This window comes from Hemiscyllium ocellatum, chromosome 3 (assembly GCF_020745735.1).
Source record: "Hemiscyllium ocellatum isolate sHemOce1 chromosome 3, sHemOce1.pat.X.cur, whole genome shotgun sequence".
Lineage (NCBI taxonomy): Eukaryota > Metazoa > Chordata > Chondrichthyes > Orectolobiformes > Hemiscylliidae > Hemiscyllium > Hemiscyllium ocellatum.
The window spans coordinates 22467842-22495015 of record NC_083403.1 but is presented as its reverse complement, the minus strand read 5'-3'; the positions used below and the strand labels follow the sequence as shown (position 1 = coordinate 22495015).

Below are 27174 nucleotides of genomic sequence, written 5' to 3'. Positions count from 1 at the left end.
CTAAAAGCTATGCAAGAAATAAAGTATGCAAGAAAAGGACCCTCAGCTTATATTCATAGATGCTCATTTTGATCAGGAGTGAAACCAATGCTTCATGCTGTCACCGGGCAAAGTCACTGAAGGAAATACCATCTTCAAGGAATCATTAAAAATAACTCCTGTGACACCTGACACTGCATGATATTCCATAATTAATTCTTTATTCTGTCAGATGTTGCGCTTGTTTCAAGCAACATGTGTACATTTAAGCAATGTTTCACAAAAAAACAATTTCTTTGGAAAGCAAGCAATAGTTGACTAAAAACAGATAGTTGCAAACTACCATTATAGTTGTGAAGAAATTAAGTTTTAATAATTGCCTGAATAAAGGATGGGTACCACGGACTCAAAACACACCAAGTCCATTTGCACAAAAAGGTGCTCTGCTCTAGTGCCATAATAATGACCTAGCCATTGACAAGTTTCAGCGGGACCCAGTTACACTGCAAACATGAACTGATTGCCCCTCTGGTGAACAAGTGGGCAAAAATTGTGGGTTGTCTTTTGCCATAAATGCAGCAGTGGAAATTGTATCACAGCCAAACAGCAGTCCTTCATGCAGTCCATCGGTACAAAAGATGACTGCAGATGACGCCGATTCCATTTCTAAGAAGCAGGTGGCAACATTGACCTTTCATCCTCAAGGTCAATAGGCACATATACAGGTTCTTTGGTTCAAGTGTATTGTGAAAGAGGTCCAAGATCTCCGTAGTTGACTTTGTTGAGAATGTGCTTGTTATTTGATTTCCATCTTGTGCTTTTTGTCCATAACGTTAAGTACATCATCTAAAATAGAAGGTCCTAGATCCAGCTGAAGAGAGAGAAGTGATCCGGTGAGATTGTGGAGGGAGTCCTCCGATGCATTGTTTGTTTTTGTCATTCCACACTGTGTGGTCCTGTGAGTGGAATCTTCCTCCATGATTTTACACTCTGTAGATTGTCCAAGAAGTTTCTGTGAGTGATTGATGCTGGCTTCACCATTCTGTAATACCATTGGATACTTCTTCACCTCTCTTCCTTCTGTAATAATGTGCCCGTTCCCACACTGCTCATCCTTGCCAGGCATGTGTTGCTCTGTGGTTGGGTGGAGTCGAGGGGGTTTGGGAGGGGCTGAGAAATCCTGCTTTGAAACAAAGCTTACGGCAGTTAGTAGAGGAAGATTAAGGGCTTGAGATCCGCCAATGCTTGGAAGTGATATGGCATTCTTCAGTACAGGTGAGGGCATCTCAGAGAAAGTAGAATTTGGGGTACTGTTTGCCCTTGAAAATTCACTGTGCCCGACATATTGACTAAGCTTTGCCTGACCTTGATTTCCAGGCAAGAGGTCGTACTTCCCTTGGAGGAATGAAATGTCCCCAAAAACGTCATGCTCCCCTCCATTGCCAATGTGAATGGTGTGGCGGAAGTCTCCAAGAGGAGGACTGATCATGTCAGGGGACAAAATGTCCCTCAACTTAAATTTCTTGCCTTTTTTGTTGTTGGTTGTTTTCAGGTAAATTGGTGTTTTAGCTGGCATCCCTCAGGCAGTGTTAGAAAAATGTCCAGAAACATCCAATTTTTCTCACAGGTACAAATAAAAATCTTCCACGCAAAACGACTTCAGGTTCCGTCTCCCCTGTTTCTTTGCAGTGAATTATTATTATTTTGAAGAGAAACCAATCTCATTGCCAACTCGTGAAACCTTTTCAGCTTCTAATGGATATTGTTTTTTCCACAGTGAAAGGGAAGGAAGACAAACACAAACTTGGGTAGCTCTATAAAATCTGATGCCGTTATCAGTTATATGACTCAAAACCTGGAACATCTGGCCCCGAGAAACATGCGGTGATCTCTGTAAGAAAATCAAACAGACAATGAGCATGTTTATTGATCAAATTGCAAACTAACTACTCGGTCAAACTTCATTCTATGAGAGAACGGTAGCATAGTCTTGATGCTACGAGATTTGTGATCCAAAGCCCTGGGTTATTTCTTCAGATTGACACATTCAAATCTGGCAATGGAAGCTGGAGGAATTTAAATACAGCAATTGATAGATATAGAAGAACAAGCTAATCTCTTTAAATCGGCACAAAACTGTAGGGAGAAGACGTTGGCATAGTGTTAATGTCACTGGATTAATAATACAGAATTTTAGGCTAATATTTTGGGACATGGGTTCTAGTACCACAGCAGCAGCTGGTGTAATTTAACTTAAATTTAAACTCAGCAATAATGACCACGAAATCATTATCATCAAAAAATTCCATCTAAATTAGTAATCTCCTCCAAGAGAAGAAATCTGTTGTCTTTAAGTCAAGTTGAGAGAGGGGAATGTTTTACAAGACCTGGGTCTCTTCTAGCACTATTCACTGAAAGAAAGTGTGTGGATGAAGTAGGCAATAAAGAAGGTAAATTATATGTTGACCTTCATAGTGAAAATATTGTACGCAGTTTTGGGTCTCCTTTCTGAGGAAGGATGTTCTTGTTATGGAGGGAGCATAGCAAAGATTTACCAGATCTGATGAATGAGGAGAGATTGAGGAAGTTAGGATTATAGTCACTGAAAAATGAGGGAGATGTCATAGAAACCTATAAAATTCTAACAGAACTTGACAGGTTAGATGCAGGAAGGATATTCTCAATGGTGGGGGAGTCCAGAACCAGAGATCACAGTTTAAGGAGAAGGGGTGAATCTTTTCAGAAATTTTTTCCAGAGAGTGGCAAGCCTATGGAATTTACTACCACAGAAAGCAGTTGAGGCCAAAGCATTGTTTTCAAAGAGGAGGTAGACATAGCTCTTGTGGCTAAAGGGATCACGGGGTATGCTGGGGCTGGGGGGTTGGGGGGGGGGGGGGGTGCAGGATAAGGGTATTGAGCTCAATGATCAGCCATGATCATAATGAATGGTGGAGCAGGCTTGAGGGATTAACTGGCCTACTTCTGCTCCTATCTTCTATGTTTCTATGTTACCAAACCTGAGCTACATGGCAATATGATTGTTTCTAATTGTCCTTTGAAGTGTCCTAGCAAGCCATTCAGTTGTATCAAACAGCTACTAAAAATGGCACTGTGCTTGTACCATACAAACTACTGCGGATCAAGAACATGGCTCAAGGGCAATTAAAAATAGGCAGTAAATAGTGGCCTTACCCACAATTCTGGGTGCTCCATAACAAATAAAATATCAATTTGATAAATGGGAGAGTTTGCTTTAATAAAAGTTTTCTTCTTGCTTATCCATTACCTTTAATATATTACGGTGGTTCAGCATATCTCACAGAATGATACAGTATAAAATGAGGCCTGTCAGCTCAGCATGCCTATGATGTCTCCTTGAAATTACTACTTCTAGTCCTGATTTTTCCCCTTGGCTGTCAAAGTTTGCCTTTATTATTCTTTCAATTTTATTTTAAACATGACTATTAAACCTGCCTACTCAAATCTTTCCAGAGTGTAAAAATCTTTTTTTCCCCATCAAATGTCTGGTTCATCTGTCAATTATTTTCAATTAGTGTCCTTCCATTACTAGCCCTCCTTCTGGTGAAAACAGTTTATCTATTTACTTCCTCAAAACTCTCCTGTTACTGTACCTTGAGCACCAGAGTTAAATCTCCTCTTAGCCTTCTCTGCTGTAAGGAAAATATTATTCACTCACTCAGAATTGCTAAAACAAACTCAGTTATTTTTGAGAGTTCAGTTTTAAAAACAGGTTCTCTATTGGGCTATCCTACTAAATATCTGCATGGTAAAGGGGACTATGCATTTGAGTGAATCACCACAGCAGAAGGTAGTGATGATTTACAGCAGCACACACCTCATTCAGCACAAAATTGTAAACTGTAGGCGCAGCTGCAACCTTTCCATAAGCTAAAAGCTTCAATAAAAGCTTCAAGTTGACTGAAACAACAGCTACAGCAGTTTAACCAACTGGTAACATCTCAGAGTACTTTTTCTTGGTCTGAACTGTTGATGGTCACAAATAGGTCAATAATTGTGGCATTACAAATTTCCATGGGTGATGCCTGACACTGGAGAGGGATTGAATAAGAACAGACTTAGTTCCTGTTTGCAATTGTTACCTAGTGGTTAACTTTGGAATGTAAGAGAAATAACATTAGGAAGAATGAGAACTTCCAAAAACTGGGCCTGACACATTCACTGTTGCATTATTAATTTGAATTACAAGGGAGAATGAGACACAATGTTAAATATTGCTCCCTTGCAAAGGTATTCTGATGTTTTCGCTGTGATGGAACAAAACTTAATAAGACACAACTTAATAGAATGGAGACTTCGATACCTATTAGAATGGGTGAATACTGAATCAGTGATACATTCAGGGTTGTGTCAGATTTGGACAGGACAGGCTGTAGCTGAAGAAACATGAAGGGAAGGACACAATATATCAGATGTATAAAGGAAACAGCAAAGGATCCATAACTTGAGAAAAATGAATGAGAAGCATTGGAGGCGCAATGTATAGGAGAAACTGATAAGAAATAAGTTGAGAAACGCGAGGTCAAAAGCAGAGTCAAAGAAAGGGAAAAAAAATCAGATGAAACAAAGCATTTATCCCCCTAAGTAACGAAATACTAGGGTTCTAAAGAGATTAATAGTTTACTTTTTTATAGCTGGTTTCATATGCTGATGGCACCTCAAAGTACTTCACACTCAGGGTATTAATTCTGAAATAGACATTGGATGTTATAGTTGTGCAATATTGTTTTTCAATAGAATAAGGCTTATGGACAGAAGTGCAACAACTGGCTAGTTAAGCTTCTGTGCAGATTATTGCTTCTGTTCTTTTTGCCTGATGCCATGGTCAACCACACCCAAACACAGAGAGGGAAAAATCCCTGTATTACTCACAAGCTGTCTTGCTCCAGATAGTAAATCCATCAGAAATAAGCAGTGAAGTACTCAAATTTACTCTGTTTTGGTGCTTTCAGTGCAAAGCAGCTCTCTTTAACAGTACATCATTTGGGGAATTTATTGGAAGCTTGAGGAGGTGCTATCCATCGGCAGTTAGGCTGAAATACGATCTGCGGAAACAGACATTTTGATCCAACTCGGCCATGCTGACCAGATATCCTAACCTAACCTAGTCCCATTTGCCAACACTTTGCCCATATCCCTCCAAACCCATCCTGTTCATATTCCCATCTAGATGCCTTTTAAGTGTTGCAATTGTAGCAGCTTCCACCACTTCCTCTGGCAGTTCATTCCTTCCATGTACCACACTCTGTGTGAAAAAGTTGCCCACGAATCCCTTTTATATCTTTCCCCTATCACCCTAAACCTATGCCCTCTAGTTCTGGACTCCCCTACCCCAGGTAAATGATCTTGTCTATTTATCCTATCCATGCCCACCATGATTTTATAAACCTCTATAAGGTCACCCCTCAGCTTCCAATGCTCCGGGGGAAAAAAACCCAGCCTATTCAGCCTCTCCCTATAGCTTAAATCCTCCAACCATGGCAATATCCTTGTAAATCTTTTTTGAACCTTTTCAAGTTTCACAACATCCTTCCAATAGGAAGGAGACCAGAATTGCATGCAATATTCCAAACGTGGCCTAACCAACATCCTGTACAGCCGCAACATGACCTCCCAACTCCTATACTCAATACTCTGACCAATAAAGGAAAGCACACAAAATGTCTTCTTCACTATCCTAGCTACATACGACTCTACTTTCAGGGAGCTATGAAACTGCACTTTAAAGTGTCTTTGTTCATCAACACTCCCCAAGACCTCACTATTAAGTCCTGCTAAGATTTGCTTTTCCAAATGCAGCACCTTGCATTTATCTAAATTAACTCCATCCACCACTCCTCAGCCCACTGGCCCAACTGATCAAGATCCTGTTGTAATCGGAGGTAACCTTCTTTGCTGTCCACTACACCTCCAATTTTTATTTCATCTGCAAACTTACGAACTATACCTCCCATGTTCACATCCAAATCATTAATATAATTGACAAAAAAGTAGTGAAACCCAGCACTGATCCTCGTGGCACTCCACTGGTCACAGGCTTTCAGTCCGAAAAGCAACCCTTTGCCACCACCCTCTGTCTTCTACCTTCAAGCCAGTTCTGTATCCAAATGGCTAGTTCTTGCTGTATTCCATGAGATCTAACCTTGCTAACCTTGTTAAATGCCTTACTGAAGTCCATATAGATCACGTCTATGGCTCTGCCCTCATCAATCGTCTTTATTACTTCTTCAAAAAAAGTCAACCAAGTTTGTGAGACATGATTTCCCACGCAAAGTCATGTTGACTAGCCCCAATCAGTCGTCCAAATCATAATCAGTCCTTGGCTTTCCAAATATGTAAAAAATCCTGTCCCACTTAATGGTAAGGTCCTGGGGAATGTTGATGAACAACTTGCCCACTACCAACTTCAGGCTCATCGGTCTATAGTTCCCTGGTTTGTCCTCACCAACTTTCTTAAATAATGGCACCACATTAGCTACCCTCCAGTTTCTGGCACCTCACCTGTGACTATCGATGATACAAACATCTCAGCAAGAGGCCGATCAATCACTTCCCTAGCCTCCCACAGAGTTCTAGGGTACACCTGATCAGGTTCAATAAATGTTAAAATGTCCCAAGTAGTACTTCAGGCCTACATTCCTCCTTCATTCAAAATCAAAACAGACAAAACTAAGCATCCATTGCATTCAGAGCAAAATCAAGCAATCAAGACAGCTGATGTATGGCAGTCTTTACTTCACACAAGCCTCCATTCCACTCTAATCACCACACTGTCTTATATCTGTATTCTCTTCTCTCTATTGCAGATACCAATCCTGTCTTTGAATGCATTGGTAATCTGCTGCAATCACTTCATGAGACAGTAAGCTTCACATTCTCAATCTGTGAAGGGACAGGAGTTATTTTGGTGAATGGGTGAGAGCAGACACTAACTGATGCTGTGCGCGAAAGACACATCGGTAGGAAGCTTGGATTTAGCCATTCTGGGTCTCTTTGCTGTTTGTCATAATTTGAATCACGCGCTAATTAAATGTAATTTTCATTTTCATGTGGGGTCCCACAGATGCCCAATAAGTTGGAACATAAATATCAATTTTCTTTAAGTGAAATCCCTAGAGAACTTTCAGAATAAATATTAACAAGAATGCTAATGATACCTTGACAGTGTCTCAGAAAGTTTCCAGAAATGTATCAAAAGTTCTCATGGAAGCCCCAGCAGAAAGTAAATAGTAAAAGGTACTTCCCCTGGAATGACTAGTTTACTCCAATCAGCTGGTTATTCTCGGTCAAGTGCCTACCACTAAAATGTCGTGCAGCTTCATTAATGAGCACTAGTAAGAAATCTTTAGTGGACCTCACAATTTCCAAACCTTTACACTTTGGTTGTGTAAGTTTCACTTCCTAACTCAAAATGGAACCCTACACTTTTAACATGCTAAGCCAATGTTCCCTCTTCTCTCACTTTCAATGACACCTTTTAAGGTTTATCTCCAGATATCAATATTCTTTTTGCCAGAAATGATCTAAACGTGGTCCAACTGAAGTTCAGTATGATTTTAATATCATCCCTTTGCTTTTAAATTCTTGTCTTTTAAATATGAACCCAGCACATTTTTAAAAGGTAACATTTAGTGTAAACATTTACATTAGTTACGAAAAGTAGCAATGTACCATATCCCCAAACCACTTGTTCCTTTAATACATTCAGTTCCTTTAAAATAAATGGTCTACTTATTCCACCCACTATAGTGAGCCAAATCACCAGAGTAAAATATATTTTCCTATTTAGAGAACCCAACTTTAAATCAGTATGCACTTCAATCCTGGCTGTCTTCTGGAAGTATGTGTCTGAGTAGTTGATGTTTGCTTTCTTCTCGAGAGGTTGAGTAGTGAGTATGATTGTAATCCTAGGCAGACCACATTGGGCTGTGTCACCTTTTCATAATTATGCACCTGTAGTTTAGGAATAGATAATTGAGTCGTTGGCAGTATTGCATCTGATTTTCCTGTTGCATGTAATGTGCTTAAACCTGGCAATCTTTGAACCATTGAAGCTACAGCATAGAATGTAATGACCATTTAGAATTAGAATCCCTACAGTGTGGAAACAGGCCCTTCGGCCCAACAAGTCCACACTGACCCTCTGAAGAGAACACACAGCGACCCATTTTCCTACCCCTTACTAATGCATCTAGCCTAAATATCCCTGAACACAATGGGCAATTTAGCACAGCCAATTCACCTAACCTGCACATCTTTGTGATTGTGGGAGGAAACTAGAGCAACTGGAGGAAACCCATGCAGACACAGGGGGAATGTGTAAACTCCACACAGACAGCCACCCAAGGCTGGAATTGAACCCAGGTATCTGGCACTGTGAGACAGCAGTGCTAACCACTGAGCCACCGTATTACCCTTAACCCAATGTCTATGTGAGCTGCTACAGCATTCTAAAACTCATCCCATCATCTTGTCTCTTGCTTTGAATGTATGTTCAATTCATTTTATGTTTGTGTGTCTAATTCCCTGAAGTGCTGGTTTTCAAATGTTCTTGACTGAAGGATCATTTGTGAGATGGATTAATAATCATGGAAATCACATTTAAATTATAATAGTGATACTATTAGAATACCAATAGAAAAAGTATTATATGTAGAGTATTTTAGTGATACTTCTATAAAAATGGCATTTACAGGATCAGTAAGGGAATCCAGAGTTATAAGAAATGGCAGGAAAGTGGTTATGAGGAGTGTTTTGGATCAGCAATCATCCTGTTGAATGGCTAAGCAGGCCCAAGAGGCCAAATGGCCTATTTCTGATTATCTTATGTGTGCCTGCTTCTCACTGCAGTAGTTTGCCTATCCTTGTACATTTCCCCCACGTGGCTGCCACCCTCCAGTTCCATAGTCTGTTTGGAGAACTACGGTCTAGATTTTAAACCAAGATTATCCCATTTTTCAGATTTTGTTTGTTCAGATATTGGCCCATTTAAGAGTCTGGACATATGGAGATTATGATCCTAATCTCTGAACACTAAATTGGCATCCCACTAGGTAAGTTTGACAAACAGATATTTACAGCACAGAAGGAGGCTATTCAGCCCATCATATCTGCACCACTCAAAGATTTGACTACACTAACCACATTTTCCAACTTTTGCCCCTATTCTTGACAATACAAGTGAATACCTTAATGTTGCTTGAATGCTACAAGAATTCCTGAATCCATTACCCTTTCAGACAGTGAGTTCCAGATTCCCACCTCGCTGGAGTGGAAAACATTCTCTCAATTCTCCTTTCAGCTTTCTACTTCTTACCTTAAATGTTTGTCCCTGGTTATTGACCCCCCTTCCAATGTTTTTCTAACCACACTCCTCATGATCTTACTGATATTTTCTAATCAATCTGTTCAGAGATGTTATTACACAACTCTGGAGTAATTGGGACTTGAGCCTGGGCCTCCTGGCTCAGAGGTAAGGACATTTTTATCAGGTCTCTTTCAACTTTTGCTGCACAAAGGAAAATAGCCCCAGCCTATTCAATAGCTCACATCTCCTGCACTCTCTCCACTTTGGGAATGGAATGGCAAATTTCTCCATGCATCTGGCCAATTCCCCTGCAAAAGATGAAGTTAGGCTTCCTGTCTTATCATTGAGAGAACATCTTTGTTATGGAAACAACACACCTGTTGCATGTAAAAGCAGTGGAGGAAATGGCCTGATCTGTTGCATGCTACAGACGTGAAACCAGAGAAAAGGAAGAGGTGGAAGAAAAATACCCTTATTTCCACTCTTTGAAGGTGGGCACAAGCAGAGGCTTTCGGACACTAAAGAGCCCTGATTTAACTGGCTCTTTGCATAGTTAGGTTCCCAAAGAAGGATCACAGGAGGAGGTTCTTATGCCTTAATTTCTAATCTCAGTTATCAAGTTATATGAAAATCTCAGCCCTTAGTGAAGTCAGAGGTATATTGTAAAAGCCAGTAAAACCAGCATCTAAATACAATGAGAGGAAGTGATATTGTTGTGGTGCAGTGTACAGTTGAATAGTCATGATGGATAAGCTCAGTGCTAAGAAATATAATATAAAAGAATTTGCAAAAAATTTTCTGAGTTTCTTGTTCACTTTTCTTTTACTGTTTTCTGTTTAATCCAAAAAACAAATCAATTGAGTGAAATTTCAATATAGGGATAGAAGACAAGAAACAGCTAATTTCCCCATCAAAGCCAATCCTGGCAGTCCCCTAATATCCCAACTGCATTTTCCTTAAACCTGTATCTCTGCCACTGCACATAACATATTATTAGATATCTGCATGAGAAGCCTTTCTGGCAAGTATTTTAAATTTACTATTAAACAAATAAGGGGATTATTTTATAATTTGGAAAGAGCTAGAAATTAATTACTTTGTGAATACATAATCCATGATGGCACCTTCATCTATCAGTCTATCAGTCAATAATCTGTGTGAAAAGCCAAAAATACTTCTATTAGTCTCCAGCAGGTTGAGTCAAAAGTGTGATTATTTCCTCTTTATTGGAACCAGAGGTCATGATGGAGATATTTAAAATCAATGAATTTTAGAATACAGTATATGACAAAGGAGTCTGCTTGGTCTGTCAAATCTAGTAATGGTACTAACTGATGTCTTTTAGATGATGAAGCTCCAGTAATTTATTTTCCAGAGCACAATATTATTCCAAGTCAATTCAATTCTTAAGCAACAAACTCGCCAGAGTTTTTCACATAATGGGTCAGAGTCACGGACAGAGCATTCTCATCGCCAGAGTTCCCCTGCAACATTTTTTTAAAAACTACATTAAAGGTTATACAAGTACGGTTACACAGTTACTTTACTGTTTCTAAATAAGAACAGATGCACATTGATTCTTATCTTTAAGAATCAGCGTTATGCAAATGAAGCTGACCACCAAATTAACTGGCAGTCCATGTAGCCTCTGTGGAGAGAGGAACATGTGTCGCCTGACCGAGAGTGTTTTGCACCCACAGTATTTAGTTTCACAGATGCAGCATTCATTTTGTTGGGGTTGCCCAGCATATTCTAGACCAACGCGCTGAAAACGCTAATCGAGTTACATTTTTTCCCCAACCTGTTCCTGCACATTAGCTAAAACAATATTCAAAACATCAGAAACAAGATTAAATTTTGCCTTAACTTTCAAAAAAACTTTTGTTTTTTTTGCATTTTGCGATATTATCGTATCTATTTAATCCCAACTGCCTTAGCGAGAGTAAACTATTGGTTGAGGTGCTGACACTTGGTAAAATCCCCGTAATGGGTGGAGGATGGTGAATCATTTGGTTTTTGGAGCTGCTTTTAGTTGCTAGATCAGGAACCTCTTTTATATCCAGCTTTAAATCAAACAGATCTCTAGCTAAGCAGAAAGAAAAGAGCTGTCAATCAGAGTAAAGATGGGAAGTGGGAGTGAAATGAAAGAAAGAAAGAAAAAGACTTACGGTCTCCCCAGAGCCTTAGCGGAATGATGCTAAATATTTTTCAGTATCCTGTCGATTTGTCCGTGAGAGAGAGAAATTCCTCTTTGCTGGGTGCTGAAGTAGTCGAAAATCAAATCCCCAGAGCAGGGTCTAGCAGCATGAGCTCCCCTGAAGCAAGTGGCGTGCGCAGGATGTGTGTGTCTGCGGAACTGAAGAGTCAATTTCAGTGGCAGCAGGCCAGATGTTGTAGCCACCCTTGGATCCTGACAAGCGGCGTCCACCTGTGTCTGTCTGTCACATTCACGTCAGTTGGGAACAGTCTTTTCCCTGTTGCTATCTGTCCCTCCCTAGAGCCAAACAGCTGGGAGGGGAAAGAGGTGGGTTGCCTGTCAAGTGGCCGACAGTAAGGAGGATAACATTTGGGGAGCGCTGCAGATACCGCATGAATTCAATTTCTGCAGCGTGAAGGGAGCCCGTTAAATATGTTAAAATAAAATGAAGCTGGTGCAAGGAACGGTCCTACCCTCTCGAGCTTAAAACAAGACACATCACAAGCTCTGTTATACACTGAGATGGGTGTGTGAGCTGAGGAAGTGGGGAGTACTACTGAAAACTTGGCGTTCTGGATCGAGATGCTGGAGCAGTGAATAATTACCGTCTTTAACAATAATTCAAAAGCGAACTCAATACTCAAATTGGATCGGTTCAGAAATGTTTGAAACTAAACGTTGTGTATAATCAGAATGTACTCAGCGCAAATATAATTATGCAGTCAAGTCAATTGAAAACAAAGCAATATTTGTCAGTTTAAAATCCAGTCATGGTTTTCAAAACGATTTGCGATTCCAACTCCTCTCCAGTGTTTACACAGTCAAGAATATATTTGTACAGTGGTAATGTGCCGGGCTAATGTACATGTAATGGAAACATAGATATATAAATTCATATTAACACAGTCGGAATACCCAGAGTCTAAAAGAAAATGTTTTAAAATTATAACGACCAAAGGAGGGAAGTTGAATATAATTAGCTGAAACTCACTGTGTCCACCCCGAACGGTCTGCTCCCAGAAACTTAGGGTGGTGCTGAGGTTTAGATTGAAGGTATTGTAAAAAGTATGTAATGTGCATTTAATTTTTTTGTATATATTGATTCTGGCAACATATTACATTTATGCTGGCCCTTTAAAATGAAAGCTGAAAATGTCTTGCTGGAAAAGCGCAGCAGGTCAGGCAGCATCCAAGGAGCAGGAGATTCGACGTTCCGTTCCTGAAGAAGGGCTCATGCCCGAAACATCGATTCTCCTGCTCCTTGGATGCTGCCTGACCTGCTGCGCTTTTCCAGCAACACATTTTCAGCTCTGATCTCCAGCATCTGCAGACCTCACTTTCTCCTTTTAAAATGAAAACCAACTCATGGCATTTTGTAATGAGAAGCTGTGAGTTAAAAAAAAATGTTAAGCATGTCTAAAGGTGCAACCTTTGCTAACTTCAAATCTCGCAAGGCTAGATGAGATGCCATGAAAAGAATTCACTTTTTTTCTGGCTGCAGGATCAAGGAACATATGGGAAACGGGAGAAAACTCTCTCTGGTTGGAGCCTGGCACACAAGAAGATTATTGTGATTGTTGGAGGTCAGTCATCTGAGCTCCTGGAAGTCTCTGTAGGGATTCCTCAGGGCAGTGTCTTTGACCTAAACATCTTCAGCTGCTTCATCACAGATCTTCCTTCTGTCATAAGGTCAGAGGTTAAGATGTTTCCCGATGATCACACATTGGTCAGCACAATTCACAACTCTTCACATACTTAAGCACATTATTTCCAAATGTAGCAAGACCTGGACAATATCCAGGTTTGGACTGATAAGTGGCATGTAACACTGGTGCCATACATATATCAGGCAATGACCATCTCCAAAAGGGTGAATTTAGCTATTGGCCCTTGATATTCTATGGCATTACCATCACTGAGTCCACCTTATCAAAAATCAAACTGCCCTCTGTAGTCTGTATTAAGATGACCTAAATGGAAAATCTCAGTTGTGTCTATGCCAAAAGTGACGACTATGGTTATACAGTTGACATGGATCTGCAGTTGACAAATGAATAGTGTCATTGATCATTTGAAGGTCAGCCTAGATCTCTTCAATTTATCCTTTATCCTTTATTGCCACATGCATTCAATATCAAATACAGTGAAAAATGGGTACTGTCGCTCATGCATAAGCACCATTCACAGAATACAATAAGAAAAAACTTAAAAGAGAAACCTACTTTTCCTTCCCGCTGCCACAACATACCACCATCAGAATCTCACTCTGGACTTCCCAGCCCCCACCTTGCTGCTGAGAGAGTGTCCCACTCCAGGCTTTCCAGCACATGCTATGCCATCAAGACAATGACCTGCTCCAGGTTACACCAGCCCATGCCATGCCACCGAGAGAGTGACACACTCCAGGTACACCAGCCCACACCATGCCATTGAGAGACTATCCCACTCCAGGTACACCAACCTAAGCCATGTGCTGAGACACTGTCCTGCTCCAGGTACTCCAGCCCACACCATGATACCATGCTCCAGGCTTCCCAGCCCACGTCACATCACCATCAGGGGCCTACTCCATGTGAAATCGAGAGTCCTGCTCCAGGTTTCACAGGCCGACTGACCGTCTCTGCAGCCACATTGTCTCTGAAAATGCCGTTGCCGCTCAGGAATCCACCTCCTGCCAAAGAGCTCTCTTTATCAGATAAGTTTGAAGAAGAAAAAAAGGAAAAAGAAAAACACAGACCAGGGGACAAGCCCAGGCACAGGAGCCCGAATACTGCTTACTCCACTGCCGCCATCTTGCATGCAATAAACTCAGCCTGCCTTTGAATGTTGCCAAAAACAAAGTGAAATATTCTATCTCCCATATGTTGACAGACTGAACACTTCCCAAATCTTAGCAGCAACCTCATTCAAAAACTGAATGCTGATGTGGAGACCCAATAGTAGATCAGTTGCACCAGATTTTTTTTCTACAAACCATGGTCAGGAATGTTTGATAGGAAAGACCTCAGCATTTCAACAAATGTTGAAAGTGTGCAGAGCAGTTGTTGTCAGCACATTCCTATATTGCAGTGAGACCTGGACTGTAAGAGAAATTCCACCAGTAATACCTTCGTCAAATATTCTGAATACACTGGGAGGACTGTTGAACAAATGTCAGTGTGGTTCTTAAAATCAGTTCCAAAGATTTTCAGGAAAAACTCCTGAAAGATCATCTTTGATGGAGTGACATTGTGTCCAGATTGCTGGAAACAACTTCTCTGCCAAATGCTGTTCCCTCAACTCTCAATCAGTCAGCATTCCAGAGAAGAGAAATAAAACACTTCAAACACTCTGAAACTCTCCTTGAAATATGGCAGCAATGACATTAATTACTGAGAGGTGCTTGCTATCAATCATTTCAAATGGTGATTAATTGTCCATGAAAATGTATCATGCTTTACGTTGCAAAATCTTAATGATGAGGCAGAGTGCTAGCAGTGAAAGAAAGAAAGAGGTCCTGCATTCTGGATACCACTTCCTTTTCAATATCCTGTCCTATGCACCCAAACATTTGTGAATCAAAACTGGTCTGTTTAGTCGCATGAAGACCCATGTCAGAAACTCAAGTTCACTCCCGAGTTGACATCATTCTTGAATCAAGGGGCAGCCAGTGACAGATATTTCAGCAATAATTATGGTAAGAAGAATCTTGACACAAAACATTTTACACAATGGTGCAGAATGGATTGACAGCAACCATATTGCAACATGGAATGGCAAAGCTCAACTTCTGTTTAGCACTACAATCAAGGTCAATTTTATTTTTAACTGAAACAATTGTGACCATCCCAATTCTCTGAGACTTTGGTATTTTACGATTATAGAACACACCATGGCGTACTCTCATATACCTCTAGGCAACTGGCTATAAACCAACATTGTGAGGTCTGCCCATCCTTGACTCGGCTAGTGTGTGTGTGTGTGTGTGTGTGTGTGTGTGTGTGTGTGTGTGTGTGTGTGTGTGTGTGTGTGTGTGTGTGTGTGTGTGTGTGTGTGTGTGTGTGTGTGTGTGTGTGTGTGTGTGCTCTATATTCAAACGGAACATGGTTTGTGCAGGGAAGGTCATTAGAAACCTAATAGAATTCTTTGAAGAGGTGACAAAGTTGATTGGTAACAGAAGGGATGTAGATGTTATATATATGGACTTCAGTAAGGCATTTGATAAGGTTCTCCATGGTAAGCTGATGAAGAAGGCGAAGTCGCATGTGGTCCAGGGTGTTCTAGCTAGAAGGTTAGAGAACTGGCTGGGCAACAGGAGACAGAGAGTAGTAGTGGAAGGGAGCTTCTCAAAGTGGAGACCTGTGAGCAGTGGTGTGCCACAGGGATCTGTGCTGGGACTACTGTTGTTTGTAGCAAAATGGTTTGTAGGAAGGTTTGGTTGCCTCATTAGCAAGTTTGCAGATTACACTAAAATTGGTGGAGTAGCAGATAGTGAAGTGAACTGTCAGAGAATACAGGTAAAAACAAGGACTGCAGATACTGGAAACCAGAGTCTAGATTAGAGTGGTGCTGGAAAAACACAGCAGGTCAGGCAGCATCCGAGGAGCAGGAAAATCAATGTTTCAGGCAAAAGCCCTTCATCAGGAGTAAAAGCAGAGTGCCTACAGAGTGGAGAGATAGAGAAAGGAGGAAAACTTCTTCAAGGCAGGTTGGAGAGTTGGGCAGAGAAATGGCAGATGAAGTTCAATCTGGAGAAATGCGAGGTGATGCATTTTGGAAGATCCAATTCAAGAGCGAACTGTACAGTAAATGGAAAAGTCCTGGGGAAAATTGATGTACAGAGAGATCTGGATGTTCCCTGAAGTTGGCAACGCAGGTCAGTAGAGTGGTTGAAAAGGCATATGGCATGCTTTCCTTCATCGGACAGAGTATTGAGTACAAGAGTTAGCAGGTCATGTTATAGTTGTATAAGACTTTGGTTCGGCCACATTTGAAATACTGCATATAATTCTGGTCGCCAAATTACCAAAAGAATGTGGATGCTTTGGAGAGGGTGCAGAGGAGGTTCACGAGGATGTTGCCTGGTATGGAGGGTGCTAGCTATGAGGAGAGGTTGAGTAGGTTAGGATTAGTTTCGTTGGAAAGAAGGCGGTTGAGGGGGGACCTGATTGAAGCCTACAAAATCATGACAGATGTAGACAGGGTGGATAGCAAGAAACCTTTTCCCAGAGTGGAGGATTACTTGATGTCACGAGTTCAAAGTGAGAGGGGAAAAGTTGAGGAGAGATGTATGTGAAAAGTTCTTTATGTAGAAGTAGTGGGTGCCTTGAATGCATTCCAGTGGAGATGCTGGGGCAGGAACGATGTATCTAGATAGATACATGGCAGGAAGCAGAGGGATACAGATCCTTAGAAAAGAGGGAGCAGATTTAGATTGAGGATATGGATCGACACAGACTTGGAGGGCTGATGGGCCAGGTCTGATATCAGCATTCCAGAATGTAGTCTGAATTTTTGGATCTGTGCTCAATTTGTCTGTGAGCGTGGGAGCATTAAATTTTTCTCTTAAGGTCCTCTAACAGTAGTAAATTAGAGAAGAGTTATTATTGAATCTGTCAGGTGTATTTCTTCTCACAGTGCTTATGATACAATTGTTATTCAGCTCAAAAACTCATGAGATCTGACTCGAAAATGCAGGAGTAACAGATGATGGCCTTTGCCATTTAACAATATGAGATACATTTCTACAATAGTTCCAGTTACTGATTTACAGCTAATACTGTACACTTGATACATCTCCTTTGCATTGCCGAAAAGTCACCAATAGATCCAAACTCAACCTTCTGACTACAAACTATTACCAAGTTGATATTTACAGGTATCAGAACTATTCCTTACAAGCCATCTCTTTAGCCAAGCTTTTGGCCAACTAATTTCTCCCTGTGTGGCTTAGTGTCAAAATTTATTGAAGCTGCTTCTATGAAGTGGCTTAGGACCTGCTCCTTGTTAAAAGTTATCAGAGAGAATCATAAAGCTTTTACAAGATGGAATAAGGCTCTTCTATCCATTGTGTCCGTATTGGTCATCAAGCATCTATCTTTTCTAATCCCTTTTATAGTACTTGGTCTGTAGCCTTATATGTTATAGAGTTTTAGAACTTTTAGAATTCAGGATTTAGAATTAGATTTATTGTCACATGTACTCACATGAGTACATGGCACCATTTTAGGTACAAAGGTACATGATGCAAACCAGAAAATAAAGACTCAAGGTTAATAAGTTAAACTTTACAGTCCTTCTTATTAAAAAGTAGAAAAACAAATAAATACAGTGCGCGTCTAAATACTTCTTCAATATCTTGAGTGTTTCTACCACTCTTTCAGGGACTGAGTTCCAAATACCCACCACATTTTGGGTGAATATGTTTTCCTCAAATCCCCTCTAAACTGTTCGCTCCTTACCTTAAATCTGTGCCCCTTGCTTATTGACCCCTTATAATGGGGAAGAAAGTTTCTCCCTCCATTTGTCATGGTTTGGTACACTTCAATAAACACCCCCACCCCACTGCCTCAGCCTTGCTTTAATGAAAACAACTCAACCTACTTAGTCTGCCTTCATTGCTGAAACTCTTCAGTCCAGGCAACATGCTGATGAATCAACATGGTGCAATCATATCCTTTCTATAGTGTGGCAATTAGAACAGAACACATTTCTCCAGCAGTGTCCTATCTAACTTTATGTACAATTCCATTATAACCTCCTTGGTCTTGTATTCAGTGCTTTGTCTAATGAAGACAAATTTTCTATATGCCTTGTTAACCACATTATCGACTTGTCCTGCTGCCTTCAAGCATCTGTGGATATGCACACCAAGGTCCTACTGATCCTTTGTATTTCCAAGGGTCTGACCATTCAACATGTACTCCCTAACCTTATTAGTCTTCAGGTTAGCTCAATTGGCTGTGTGGCTAGCTTATGATACAGAGTGATGCCAAGCGTGGGTTCAATTCAAATGCTGGTTGAGGTGACCATGAAGGTCCTGTTTTCTCAATCTCACTTGAAGCATTGATGACCCTCAGGTTAAACCCACTAGTCAGCTCTCTCTTATGAAAGTGTGGGACTACAGCAACTTTACCTTTTAGTTCTCCCTAAATGCATTATCTCATTGTTTTCAAGATTAAATTCCATTTGTCACCGTTCAGCTCATCCAATCAGCCTGTCTGTATTGTCCTGTAGTTGAAGGCTTTCCTGTTTGTTCAAGATGCTATATAAATGCAAGCTCCTTTTTATTAAACCTCAAAATTAGAAGTATCTCCTTTTCCAAAGAGCCTTTCTGGCCTCTAACAAAATCTAAAGTGGAGTATCACGCTGGTCTGACTTGACATTTATTGTTGTCTCACAGCCAAGAATTTCTGTTTACAACTTCACATGAAGAAGTTTCAAAACACTCCACATGCAAGCCCACCGACTCCGATAGTGACCAGACTACTCCTCCTCCCACCCTACCTCCTATAAAAATGCCATCCCTTATTCCCAATTTCTCCCCCTCCACCACACCTGTTCCCAGGATGACTTATTCCACCCCAGAAAGTCCCAGATGGCCTCCTTCTTCCACGATTGCAACTTGCCTTCCCACGTGGTTGGCGATGCCCTCCAGTGCATACAACGCATCATCCTCCACCACCTCCAAACGGACCCCACCACCAGAAATATATTTCCCTCCCCAACCCTATTACCATTCCAAAAAGACAGTTCCCTCTGTGACTCTCTCATCAGGTCCACACCCCCCCATCGGCCCACACCCCACTCCTGGCACCTTTCCCTGCCACCACAGGAAGTGCATAACCTGCGCCCACACCAGTCCCCTCAACTCCGCCCAAGGCCCCAAAGGATCCTTCCTCATCCATCAGAATTTCACCTGTACCTCTACCAATGTCATCTACTGCAGCCCTTGCATACGGTGTGGTCTCCTCTACATCGGGGAGACAGGACATCAAGTTGTGAATCGTTTCAAGAACATCTCTGGGACACGTGCACCCACCAACCCCACTGCCCCGTAGCAGAATACTTCAACCCTCCCCACCCCCTCCCATTCCGTCAAGGACATGTAGGTCCTGGGCCTCCTCCACTGCAAAATCATTACTACCTGATGCCTGGAGGAGGAACCCCTCATATTCTGCCTTGGGACCCTGCAACCACACGAGATAAATGTGGATTTTAACAGCTTTCTCATTTCCCCTACCCCACATTATCCCAGTCCCAAGCCTCCAATTTGGCACCGCCCTCTGGACCTGTCCCTCACTCCCCTCTCTGACCTATCACCTTTTCCCTCACCTTCATCCACCCATCACTTTTCCAGCTACCTCCCTCCAACCCCACACCCCTCTATTTATGTCTCAGCCCCAACCCACAAGCCTCATTCCTCATGAAGGGCTTATGCTCGAAATATCAATTCTCCTTCTCCTTGGATGCTGCCTGACTGGCTGTGCTTTTCCAGCACCACACTCTCAACAAATGCAATAATTATCCTAAGAAGAAAGCTGCTTTAAATTAACTAACAACAACAATCATGTTTGCATTAGCAACATTAAATAGAAAGAATAATGAAGCGAGGAGACATTTGTTGAAGGCAGATTGTTAGCTAGACCACCAGGAAAACTTCTGCGCTATTACAATGTCAATAGACCACCAAAAGCTTCAGAACCCATTTAATTAGAACCTAAACACTTTGGACAATCAGACCTTGGAGTTGTCCCATGGTACCTTGCCTCAGTGTCAATTTACTTCACAAGTCAATGCTTCATAACTGGACTTATATTTGTCCAAACAAAATGACCCAAGACAGCTGGAATTGATCAGTGTAAACTTTATTTCACAAATCCATTGCTTGAAGTGTTCAATTTAAGTGGTGAAATTGCTCGTGAAACTTGCTAATAGCAACTGAACAGTTACTCTCATAACATTAAGAAATGACCACAACTGCTCCTTTTAGATTAGCAATATCACTGCACAATGCATCTGTATCCTTCAGAATGATTATATTGTTTAAAATCTTGCTTTATTTACAATGTGTTTCCTGTCGACTAACTAATTCAATCACATTACCAGATAGATCCATCAGCACTATGAAAATTAAATAAAGCTAAATGCCCAGTATAAATTATTAACCCATTGAAAAGTTAAGTAATCTAATAAAGAAAATGCCAAAAAAAAATCTTCTGCCTGTGGCTTGTATTACATACCTCACCCTTCATCCCTTTTCCTACTATTAATGACCATTTTATTCAGATAAATTAGACCTATCCTCTGGGATTGCTTCTCCATTCTCACTCCCATCTTGAAAATGCTGTATAAATGCCATTAATTTGACTAAGCTCCTAATATCTACCTCTTCAGGTCAGCATCTATTCATCTCATGAGCTCTGTTATCAGACGTGTTAGAATGTTCATTTTACTGTAGATACCCATGTCACAGGCTCAGGTGATCAATGTGTCACTGCTATACTGCTAATACTGAAGATTTCACAATCAGATAACTCAGTTTGGTTTTAACCAGATAGAGAGGATGGCTAGGAAGAGTGAATCCCAATTAGATTAAAGGGTAAGTGCAGGCAGGGATAAGAAATTAGCTAAAAGATCCAAAAGCAGAGAGCAGTAGTGAACTATTGTTTTTAGACTGTTAGGAAGTGTGCAGTGGTATATATCTGCTAGTTAATGTTGGCATGGTTGTTCTTTTTACAAATATATTAAGAACCAGGAAATGGATGATCTTGGGATATAATTTCAAAGTTTACAGATGACATGAAATTCAGAAACATAGTTAACAGTGAGAAGGATAATCACTATTTCTTCCTCATTCTTATCATGAGGATGTAGATGGGTGAAATAGATAGATACATGGCAGATGAAATTTAATGGAGAGGTGTGTGAAGTAATTAATTCTCGTAGTAAGCCATTGAGCCAAATAAGATTAGGTCTAAAAGCATCAAAAATAAGCTATAACCAATTTGTTTCCCCTGCCGCCATCCATGTCATGTCACATCATAAGTCAAAAGAGACAGATAGGAAAGTGAAGCTGAAACTACAACCTGATCAGCCATAATTTTATTGAACAGTTCACTGGCTCAAAGGGCTGAATGGCCTGCTCCTGCTTTATAAATCCTATGTTTTTATATTTCTAAGTCATTTTTTCCTAGTCAAATCATAAGTCACGTTATTCAGAAGAGAACGTCAATAATATGTCCTCTTACTTTTTTAGCCGCCTCAATGTGCTCTGCAAATCTGACAGGGTCTGAGGTTAAAAATCACACAACAGCAGGTTATAGTCCAACAGGTTTATTTGGAAGCACTAGCTTTCAAAGCACTGCTCCTTCATCATTCTCCACAACCATGTGATAATGGAGCAGCGCTCTGAAAGCTAGTGCATCCAAATAAACCAGTTGGACTAAAATCTGGTGTTGTGTGATTTTTAACTTTGTACACCCCAGTCCAACACCAGCATCTCCAACTCAGGGACTGAAGTGCAAGCATGAAATGCAAAGAAGCTTTTAGATTCTTCCATTGGTTTACTGCAATAATAATCCTAGGCTGTATGCCTAGTCTTGTTAGTAAGTGAACTTTGCCTACTGTCCGGATACACATTTCCGGTTATTAGTCACAGGATAATTGATTGTAAATTATATTAGGCCAAATGTTACAAGGAATTTCTTACAGTCATTCATGATGGAAGATGTCAATATTACAACCAATATAATATCTGAATCCTCCACCTGCACACATGCGATATGGGTGCTGGGAAAAATAAGCATTACCGCTGCTTGGTGGTAGTGTGGAGGTTTAAAAAGAAGAAAAAATATATAACCAGGAGACTACAATCTCCTCGGGAGAAAGAATATAATATCTGAAGTAATTCAGAACTATAGATTTGAAAAAGAAATGTTGTTGCTTCAAATATTTGTAGGTCGCGCTTTACAGAGTGAGTCACAAACGCAGTCTCTCAGGCTAGGTGATGCCCTACATCTTCATAATTTCTTGTTGGTTGCCCTCTCTTTCAATTCCATAGATTTTGATTTTGCACATGGTCCAACCCAACCCATTTATTTAGCTGTTTGTCTCTCTACTTTACCCCTGGGTCACAGGCACACCATGTCATCATGCCAGTCATTGTAATGCACTGCTCTCCCCTCGAAGCCTGGTGCTGACTGTCAACAATCCCCACTTCTGTATGACTCTTTTCCCTCCTAAGCTCTATCATCTCCCCCTTTTAATGTTAAGTTGCACCTTTCACAATGATCATCTACTCTGCTTCTCAGCATGCTGCCTCCAATCCCCACAAGTAAGTTCCCAGCTTCCCTCCCACAACGTGATCCCTGATCATGATCTTTAAGATTTAGTGGACAGGCCCCTTGGGCTACCCCCTGACTAATTTGGATGGCAAGTTCTAGTTAATGACTGACCAGAGCCTGATTAATTTCAATGCAGCTCCTTAACTTATTTACTGCGGTTCCAATGACTTTTTACACTGGACCTTCAGGGCTGACCATGGCTGACTCTCTGAACTGTAGAAATACCAACCCCTTGACTTTGGCCACTCCAATTTTCTGACTGACCAAGCTTCTGGACTGATATTGGAGGCTACGCTTGATATAATTTGTCAGTATCAAAATGCTCTCCCTTAACTTGCATGCGGAGTATTCCCCTTGAACTTTGAAACATGACAATTTGGTTGATGCACATATGTGTGTTTGCCATATACATGGCAAGCACATTATGCAGGTATGAAATTGATGTAGTGAGGTGATGTACCCACTCTTGCGCCCACTCTCTTCTCTGATAGCTGCTGACAATGATGACAAGCTGCCTGGCTTTGTGTCTGTGATAAACAGCAAGGCAAGACAAGGTATAGTAAGAGATGCTATGAGAATCCAAGTGGGCACAAAGTGAGTGAACACTAAGACAGAAAGCAAGGAACTATGAGATGTACCTGTCTTCAATCCATCAGTCGGCTGTCTGTCAAAGTATCTTGGCAGCAAATTTCCAATTAAAAATACTAGCTTGTTCCAAAGTGCAGCATTGAAGTGCTGAACCATGTTGTAATTGAATTGGGGGTGTGCCACGAGGGTGTGGTGAAGCTGGTATGTGTCCAATGCTAATAAAGATAGTTGTTGCGATGGTCTGCACTTGCAAATGTTCATGACATCTACTAGATCACATTTCATGTTGAAACATTGATTGACTGTAACGTGACAGGATTTGAAAAATACATTTTTTAAAAAATGGAGAAACATAGAAAATAGGGGCAGGTAGGCCATTCAGCCTATCAAACCAAAAGAGAAAATGCTGGAAAATCTCAGCAGGTCTGGCAGTATCTGTAAGGAGAGAAAAGAGCTGACATTTCGAGTCTAACTGACCCTTTGTCAAAGCTGCCCATCAAACCCACTGCCTTGCAAAATGGTGGAAGTTAGGAACAGCAAGGGAACAGTCACCTCATTGTGGGTTTTCTACAGACCCCCTAAAGCAGTAGAGCAATTGAAGAGCTCATAGGCGGGCAGATTTTGGAAAAATGTAGATGTAGCAGGGTTTTGTTATGGGTGATTTCAACATTCCCAATATCAACTGGAGCGTCCTTAGTGCAGATGGTTTGGATGGAGCTGTTTTTGTCAGGTGTGTTCAGGAGGGTTTCCTTACTCGGTATGTAGACAGACCAACGAGGGGAAAGGGCAGGTCACGCTTAACTAATCCACTGGAATTCGATGAAGACATTACAAACACAGTGGACAATGGGGACCCAGTAGATGTGGTGTATCTAGATTTCTGAAAGGCATTTGATAAGGTGCTGCACAAAAGGCTGCTGCATAAGATAAAGATGTAAGGCGTTACAGCCAATGTATTAGCATGAATAGAGAATTGGTTAACCAACAGGAAACAAAGAGTGGGGATAAATGAGTGCTATTCTGGTTTGCAATCAGTGACTAGTGGTGTGCCTGAGGAATCAGTGTTGGGACAGCAATTATTCACAATTTACATATATGATTTAGAGTTGGGGACTACGTGCAGTGTGTTAAAGTTTACAGATGACATTAAGATGAGTAGTAGAGCAAAGTATGCAGAGGACTGTGGAACTTTGCAAAGGGACATAGATAGTTTAAATCAGTGGACAAAGGTCTGGCAGATGGAGTACCATGTTAATAACTATGAAGTCATCCATTTTGGTAGGAATAACAGTAAAAAGATTATTATTTGAATAGTAAGACATTTCAGCATGCTGCTGTGCAGTGGGACCTGGGTGTCCTTGTGCATGAATCACAGAAGGTTGGTCTGCAGGTACAACAGTTAATTAAGAAGGCAAATGAAAGTTTGTCATTCATTGCTAAGGGGATTGAGGTTAAAAGCAGAGAGAATATGTTGCAATTGTATATCATGCTGGTGAGGCCACACTTGCAGTACTGTGTGCAGTTTTGGTCTCCTTACTTGAGAAAGGATGTACTGGCACTAGAAGGGATGCAGAGGAGGTTCACTACGTTGATTCTGGAACTGAAGAGGTTGGCTTATGCAGAGAAACTGAGCAGACTGGGATAATATTCATTGGAATTTAGAAGAATGATGGGGGATCTTATAGAGACGTATAAAATTATGAAGGGAATAGATAAGATAAAAGGGGAGAGGATGTTCCCATTGGTGGGTGAAACTAGGAAAAGAGGGCATAGTCTCAAAATTTGGGGGACCAAATTTAGGACTGAATTGATAAGGAAGTTCTTCTCCCAGAGAGTTGTGAATCTATGGAATTTTCTGCCCAGTGAAGTGGTTGAGGCTTCCTCAGTAAATGTTCTTGAAGTAAGATAGATAATTTTTTGAACAGTAAAGAAATTATGAGTTATGGTGAGATGGTGGATAAGTGGAGTTACGGCCCTAAAAGATCAGTCATGGTCTTAATGAATGGCAGAGCTGGCTCAAAAGGTCAGATGGCCTACTCCTGTTCCTAGTTCTTATGTTCTATTTAGGTTGAAAACAGTATTGTCACGTCTGGAAAGGTGTTGAATTTGTTGTGATAGTAGTAAAAACAGTCTATCAAATTTTGACTTCAAACATCTGATTTGAATATTTGGGACTTTTCGTGGACTAAAATGTTAAGTGACCACCTCATGACAGAATGAATTGAAATGAACATGTCATCAAAATGACTTAAAACAGTCAATCAGAATCAATATCTCCTGTTTAATTTACACCTTTCTTGAACTTTTCTGTACTGAGATGAAAGGCTCACTTGCAGATTATTCAGCTTGAAGAAACAATGAATCTAAGTATGAGAATACGTGAATGAACTGTACATGAGCCAATTGGTTTTTGGGCAAAGCAGAGAGAAGATTGATGGATACGTAACAGTTGAACTGGAGGGTTTGCTATCTCTTTGTGTTTTCTTTCAGATGCTTAGATGACAATATCTGGTAAAAAGAAAATTGGAGAAACATTTATTCACTGAGAATTCAAATTTTGCTACTGTTGAATATACAAGTCATCAGTTAAGTAACTGGTCCTAGCTGAAAGCCAATATATCAAAAACTCTAAGGACCTTGTTAACTGCATGATCTTATTTTTAATAAAGAGACAGTTTTCCCCTTTTAAAATTTTATACCTGTATTTGTATGGATGCTCCATGTCATGTTTTGTTATTTTTATCAGGGTTAATAAGCAATAACATTTGTTTCTCTTTCACTCAAGAAAACCTTGTTAATTGGTTCCTCTATGTTTGAACTAATGAACTATATTTTAATTGAAATTTTATATAACTTCATACTAAAATGAATTAAAAATCTTTGTTGTGGCCAACAGAGAGGTTTTAAAACAAAGGAGCCATTTCATTTCGCCTTACTTGACCATAACAAGATACAGATAAATCAACCAGATTTGCTACACCATCTGTGACCCTGATGGAATGTAAACATGTGTGGGATGTTCAGTGAAGACCAGATAAACTCAGCCTTCTCCCATTTTCTCCGTCATATTCATATGTAATCAGAAGATGCAATCTGAAAGCCTTGCCAAAATGCCCTCCCTGTCTAATCTGAGACATGATGATCAGTAACTTTGACAAAGTATTAAGAAACTGACAGTACAAAAAGAGCTGTATCCAACAAGCACTTATGCCCCAAGGAAATGAATGAAGGAATTCAATGGAGGAGCTAATAAAAACTTGCTGAGCATTGTTTCCAGGGGAATGTAGCACTTATTGGAGAGGCTCCAGTCTGAATCTGGTTCATATTTCGTTGGCATGACACGTGTTTACTTCAAGAAAACCAGGGCCAATTAAACATGATTGGGATCTGTTCTTGTACTGCTCCATGCAATAGGAAAGGGATAAAAGACTAAATGCTCATCCATCACATTAATGCAAAGTGTCACGTGTGGAATGTTTAACATTCCAGCCTACTCACTGAGGAGCTATTGGGATTAAACACACAAAACAACACTTATATAACTCTTCTATTGGCTTTATCAGCAATAGCCTACCAGGTATAACGATACAACCAAGTATAGTCAAATTGATTAACCTCTGTCATTCACTGGTCAGCTGGCATTCATAAAGGTGGCTTCCTGGAGAATGAGGCTGGGCAAATGGTAATCAGGAACCAGGAAATGGCAAAGAAGCTGAATAAATACTTTGCATCAGTTTTCA

The 27174-nt window shown here is 40.6% G+C and overlaps 1 protein-coding gene across 1 annotated transcript; it reads right to left on the bottom strand.

The window, feature by feature from the left end:
* Positions 1 to 212: 212 nt before the first annotated feature.
* Positions 213 to 12027, bottom strand: cdc42ep3 (CDC42 effector protein (Rho GTPase binding) 3). The gene is made up of 2 exons (XM_060856026.1): positions 11494 to 12027; positions 213 to 1870 (listed from the first exon to the last, which is right to left on the bottom strand). The coding sequence occupies exon 2, from the start codon at positions 1553 to 1555 to the stop codon at positions 776 to 778; it is 780 nt and encodes a 259-aa protein (XP_060712009.1). The 5' UTR covers positions 1556 to 1870; positions 11494 to 12027; the 3' UTR covers positions 213 to 775.
* Positions 12028 to 27174: the final 15147 nt, after the last annotated feature.

Excerpts from the sequence above, each read along its gene's own strand:
- cdc42ep3 (XM_060856026.1), bottom strand. The coding sequence starts at position 1,555 with ATGCCAGCTAAAACACCAATTTACCTGAAAACAACCAACAACAAAAAA.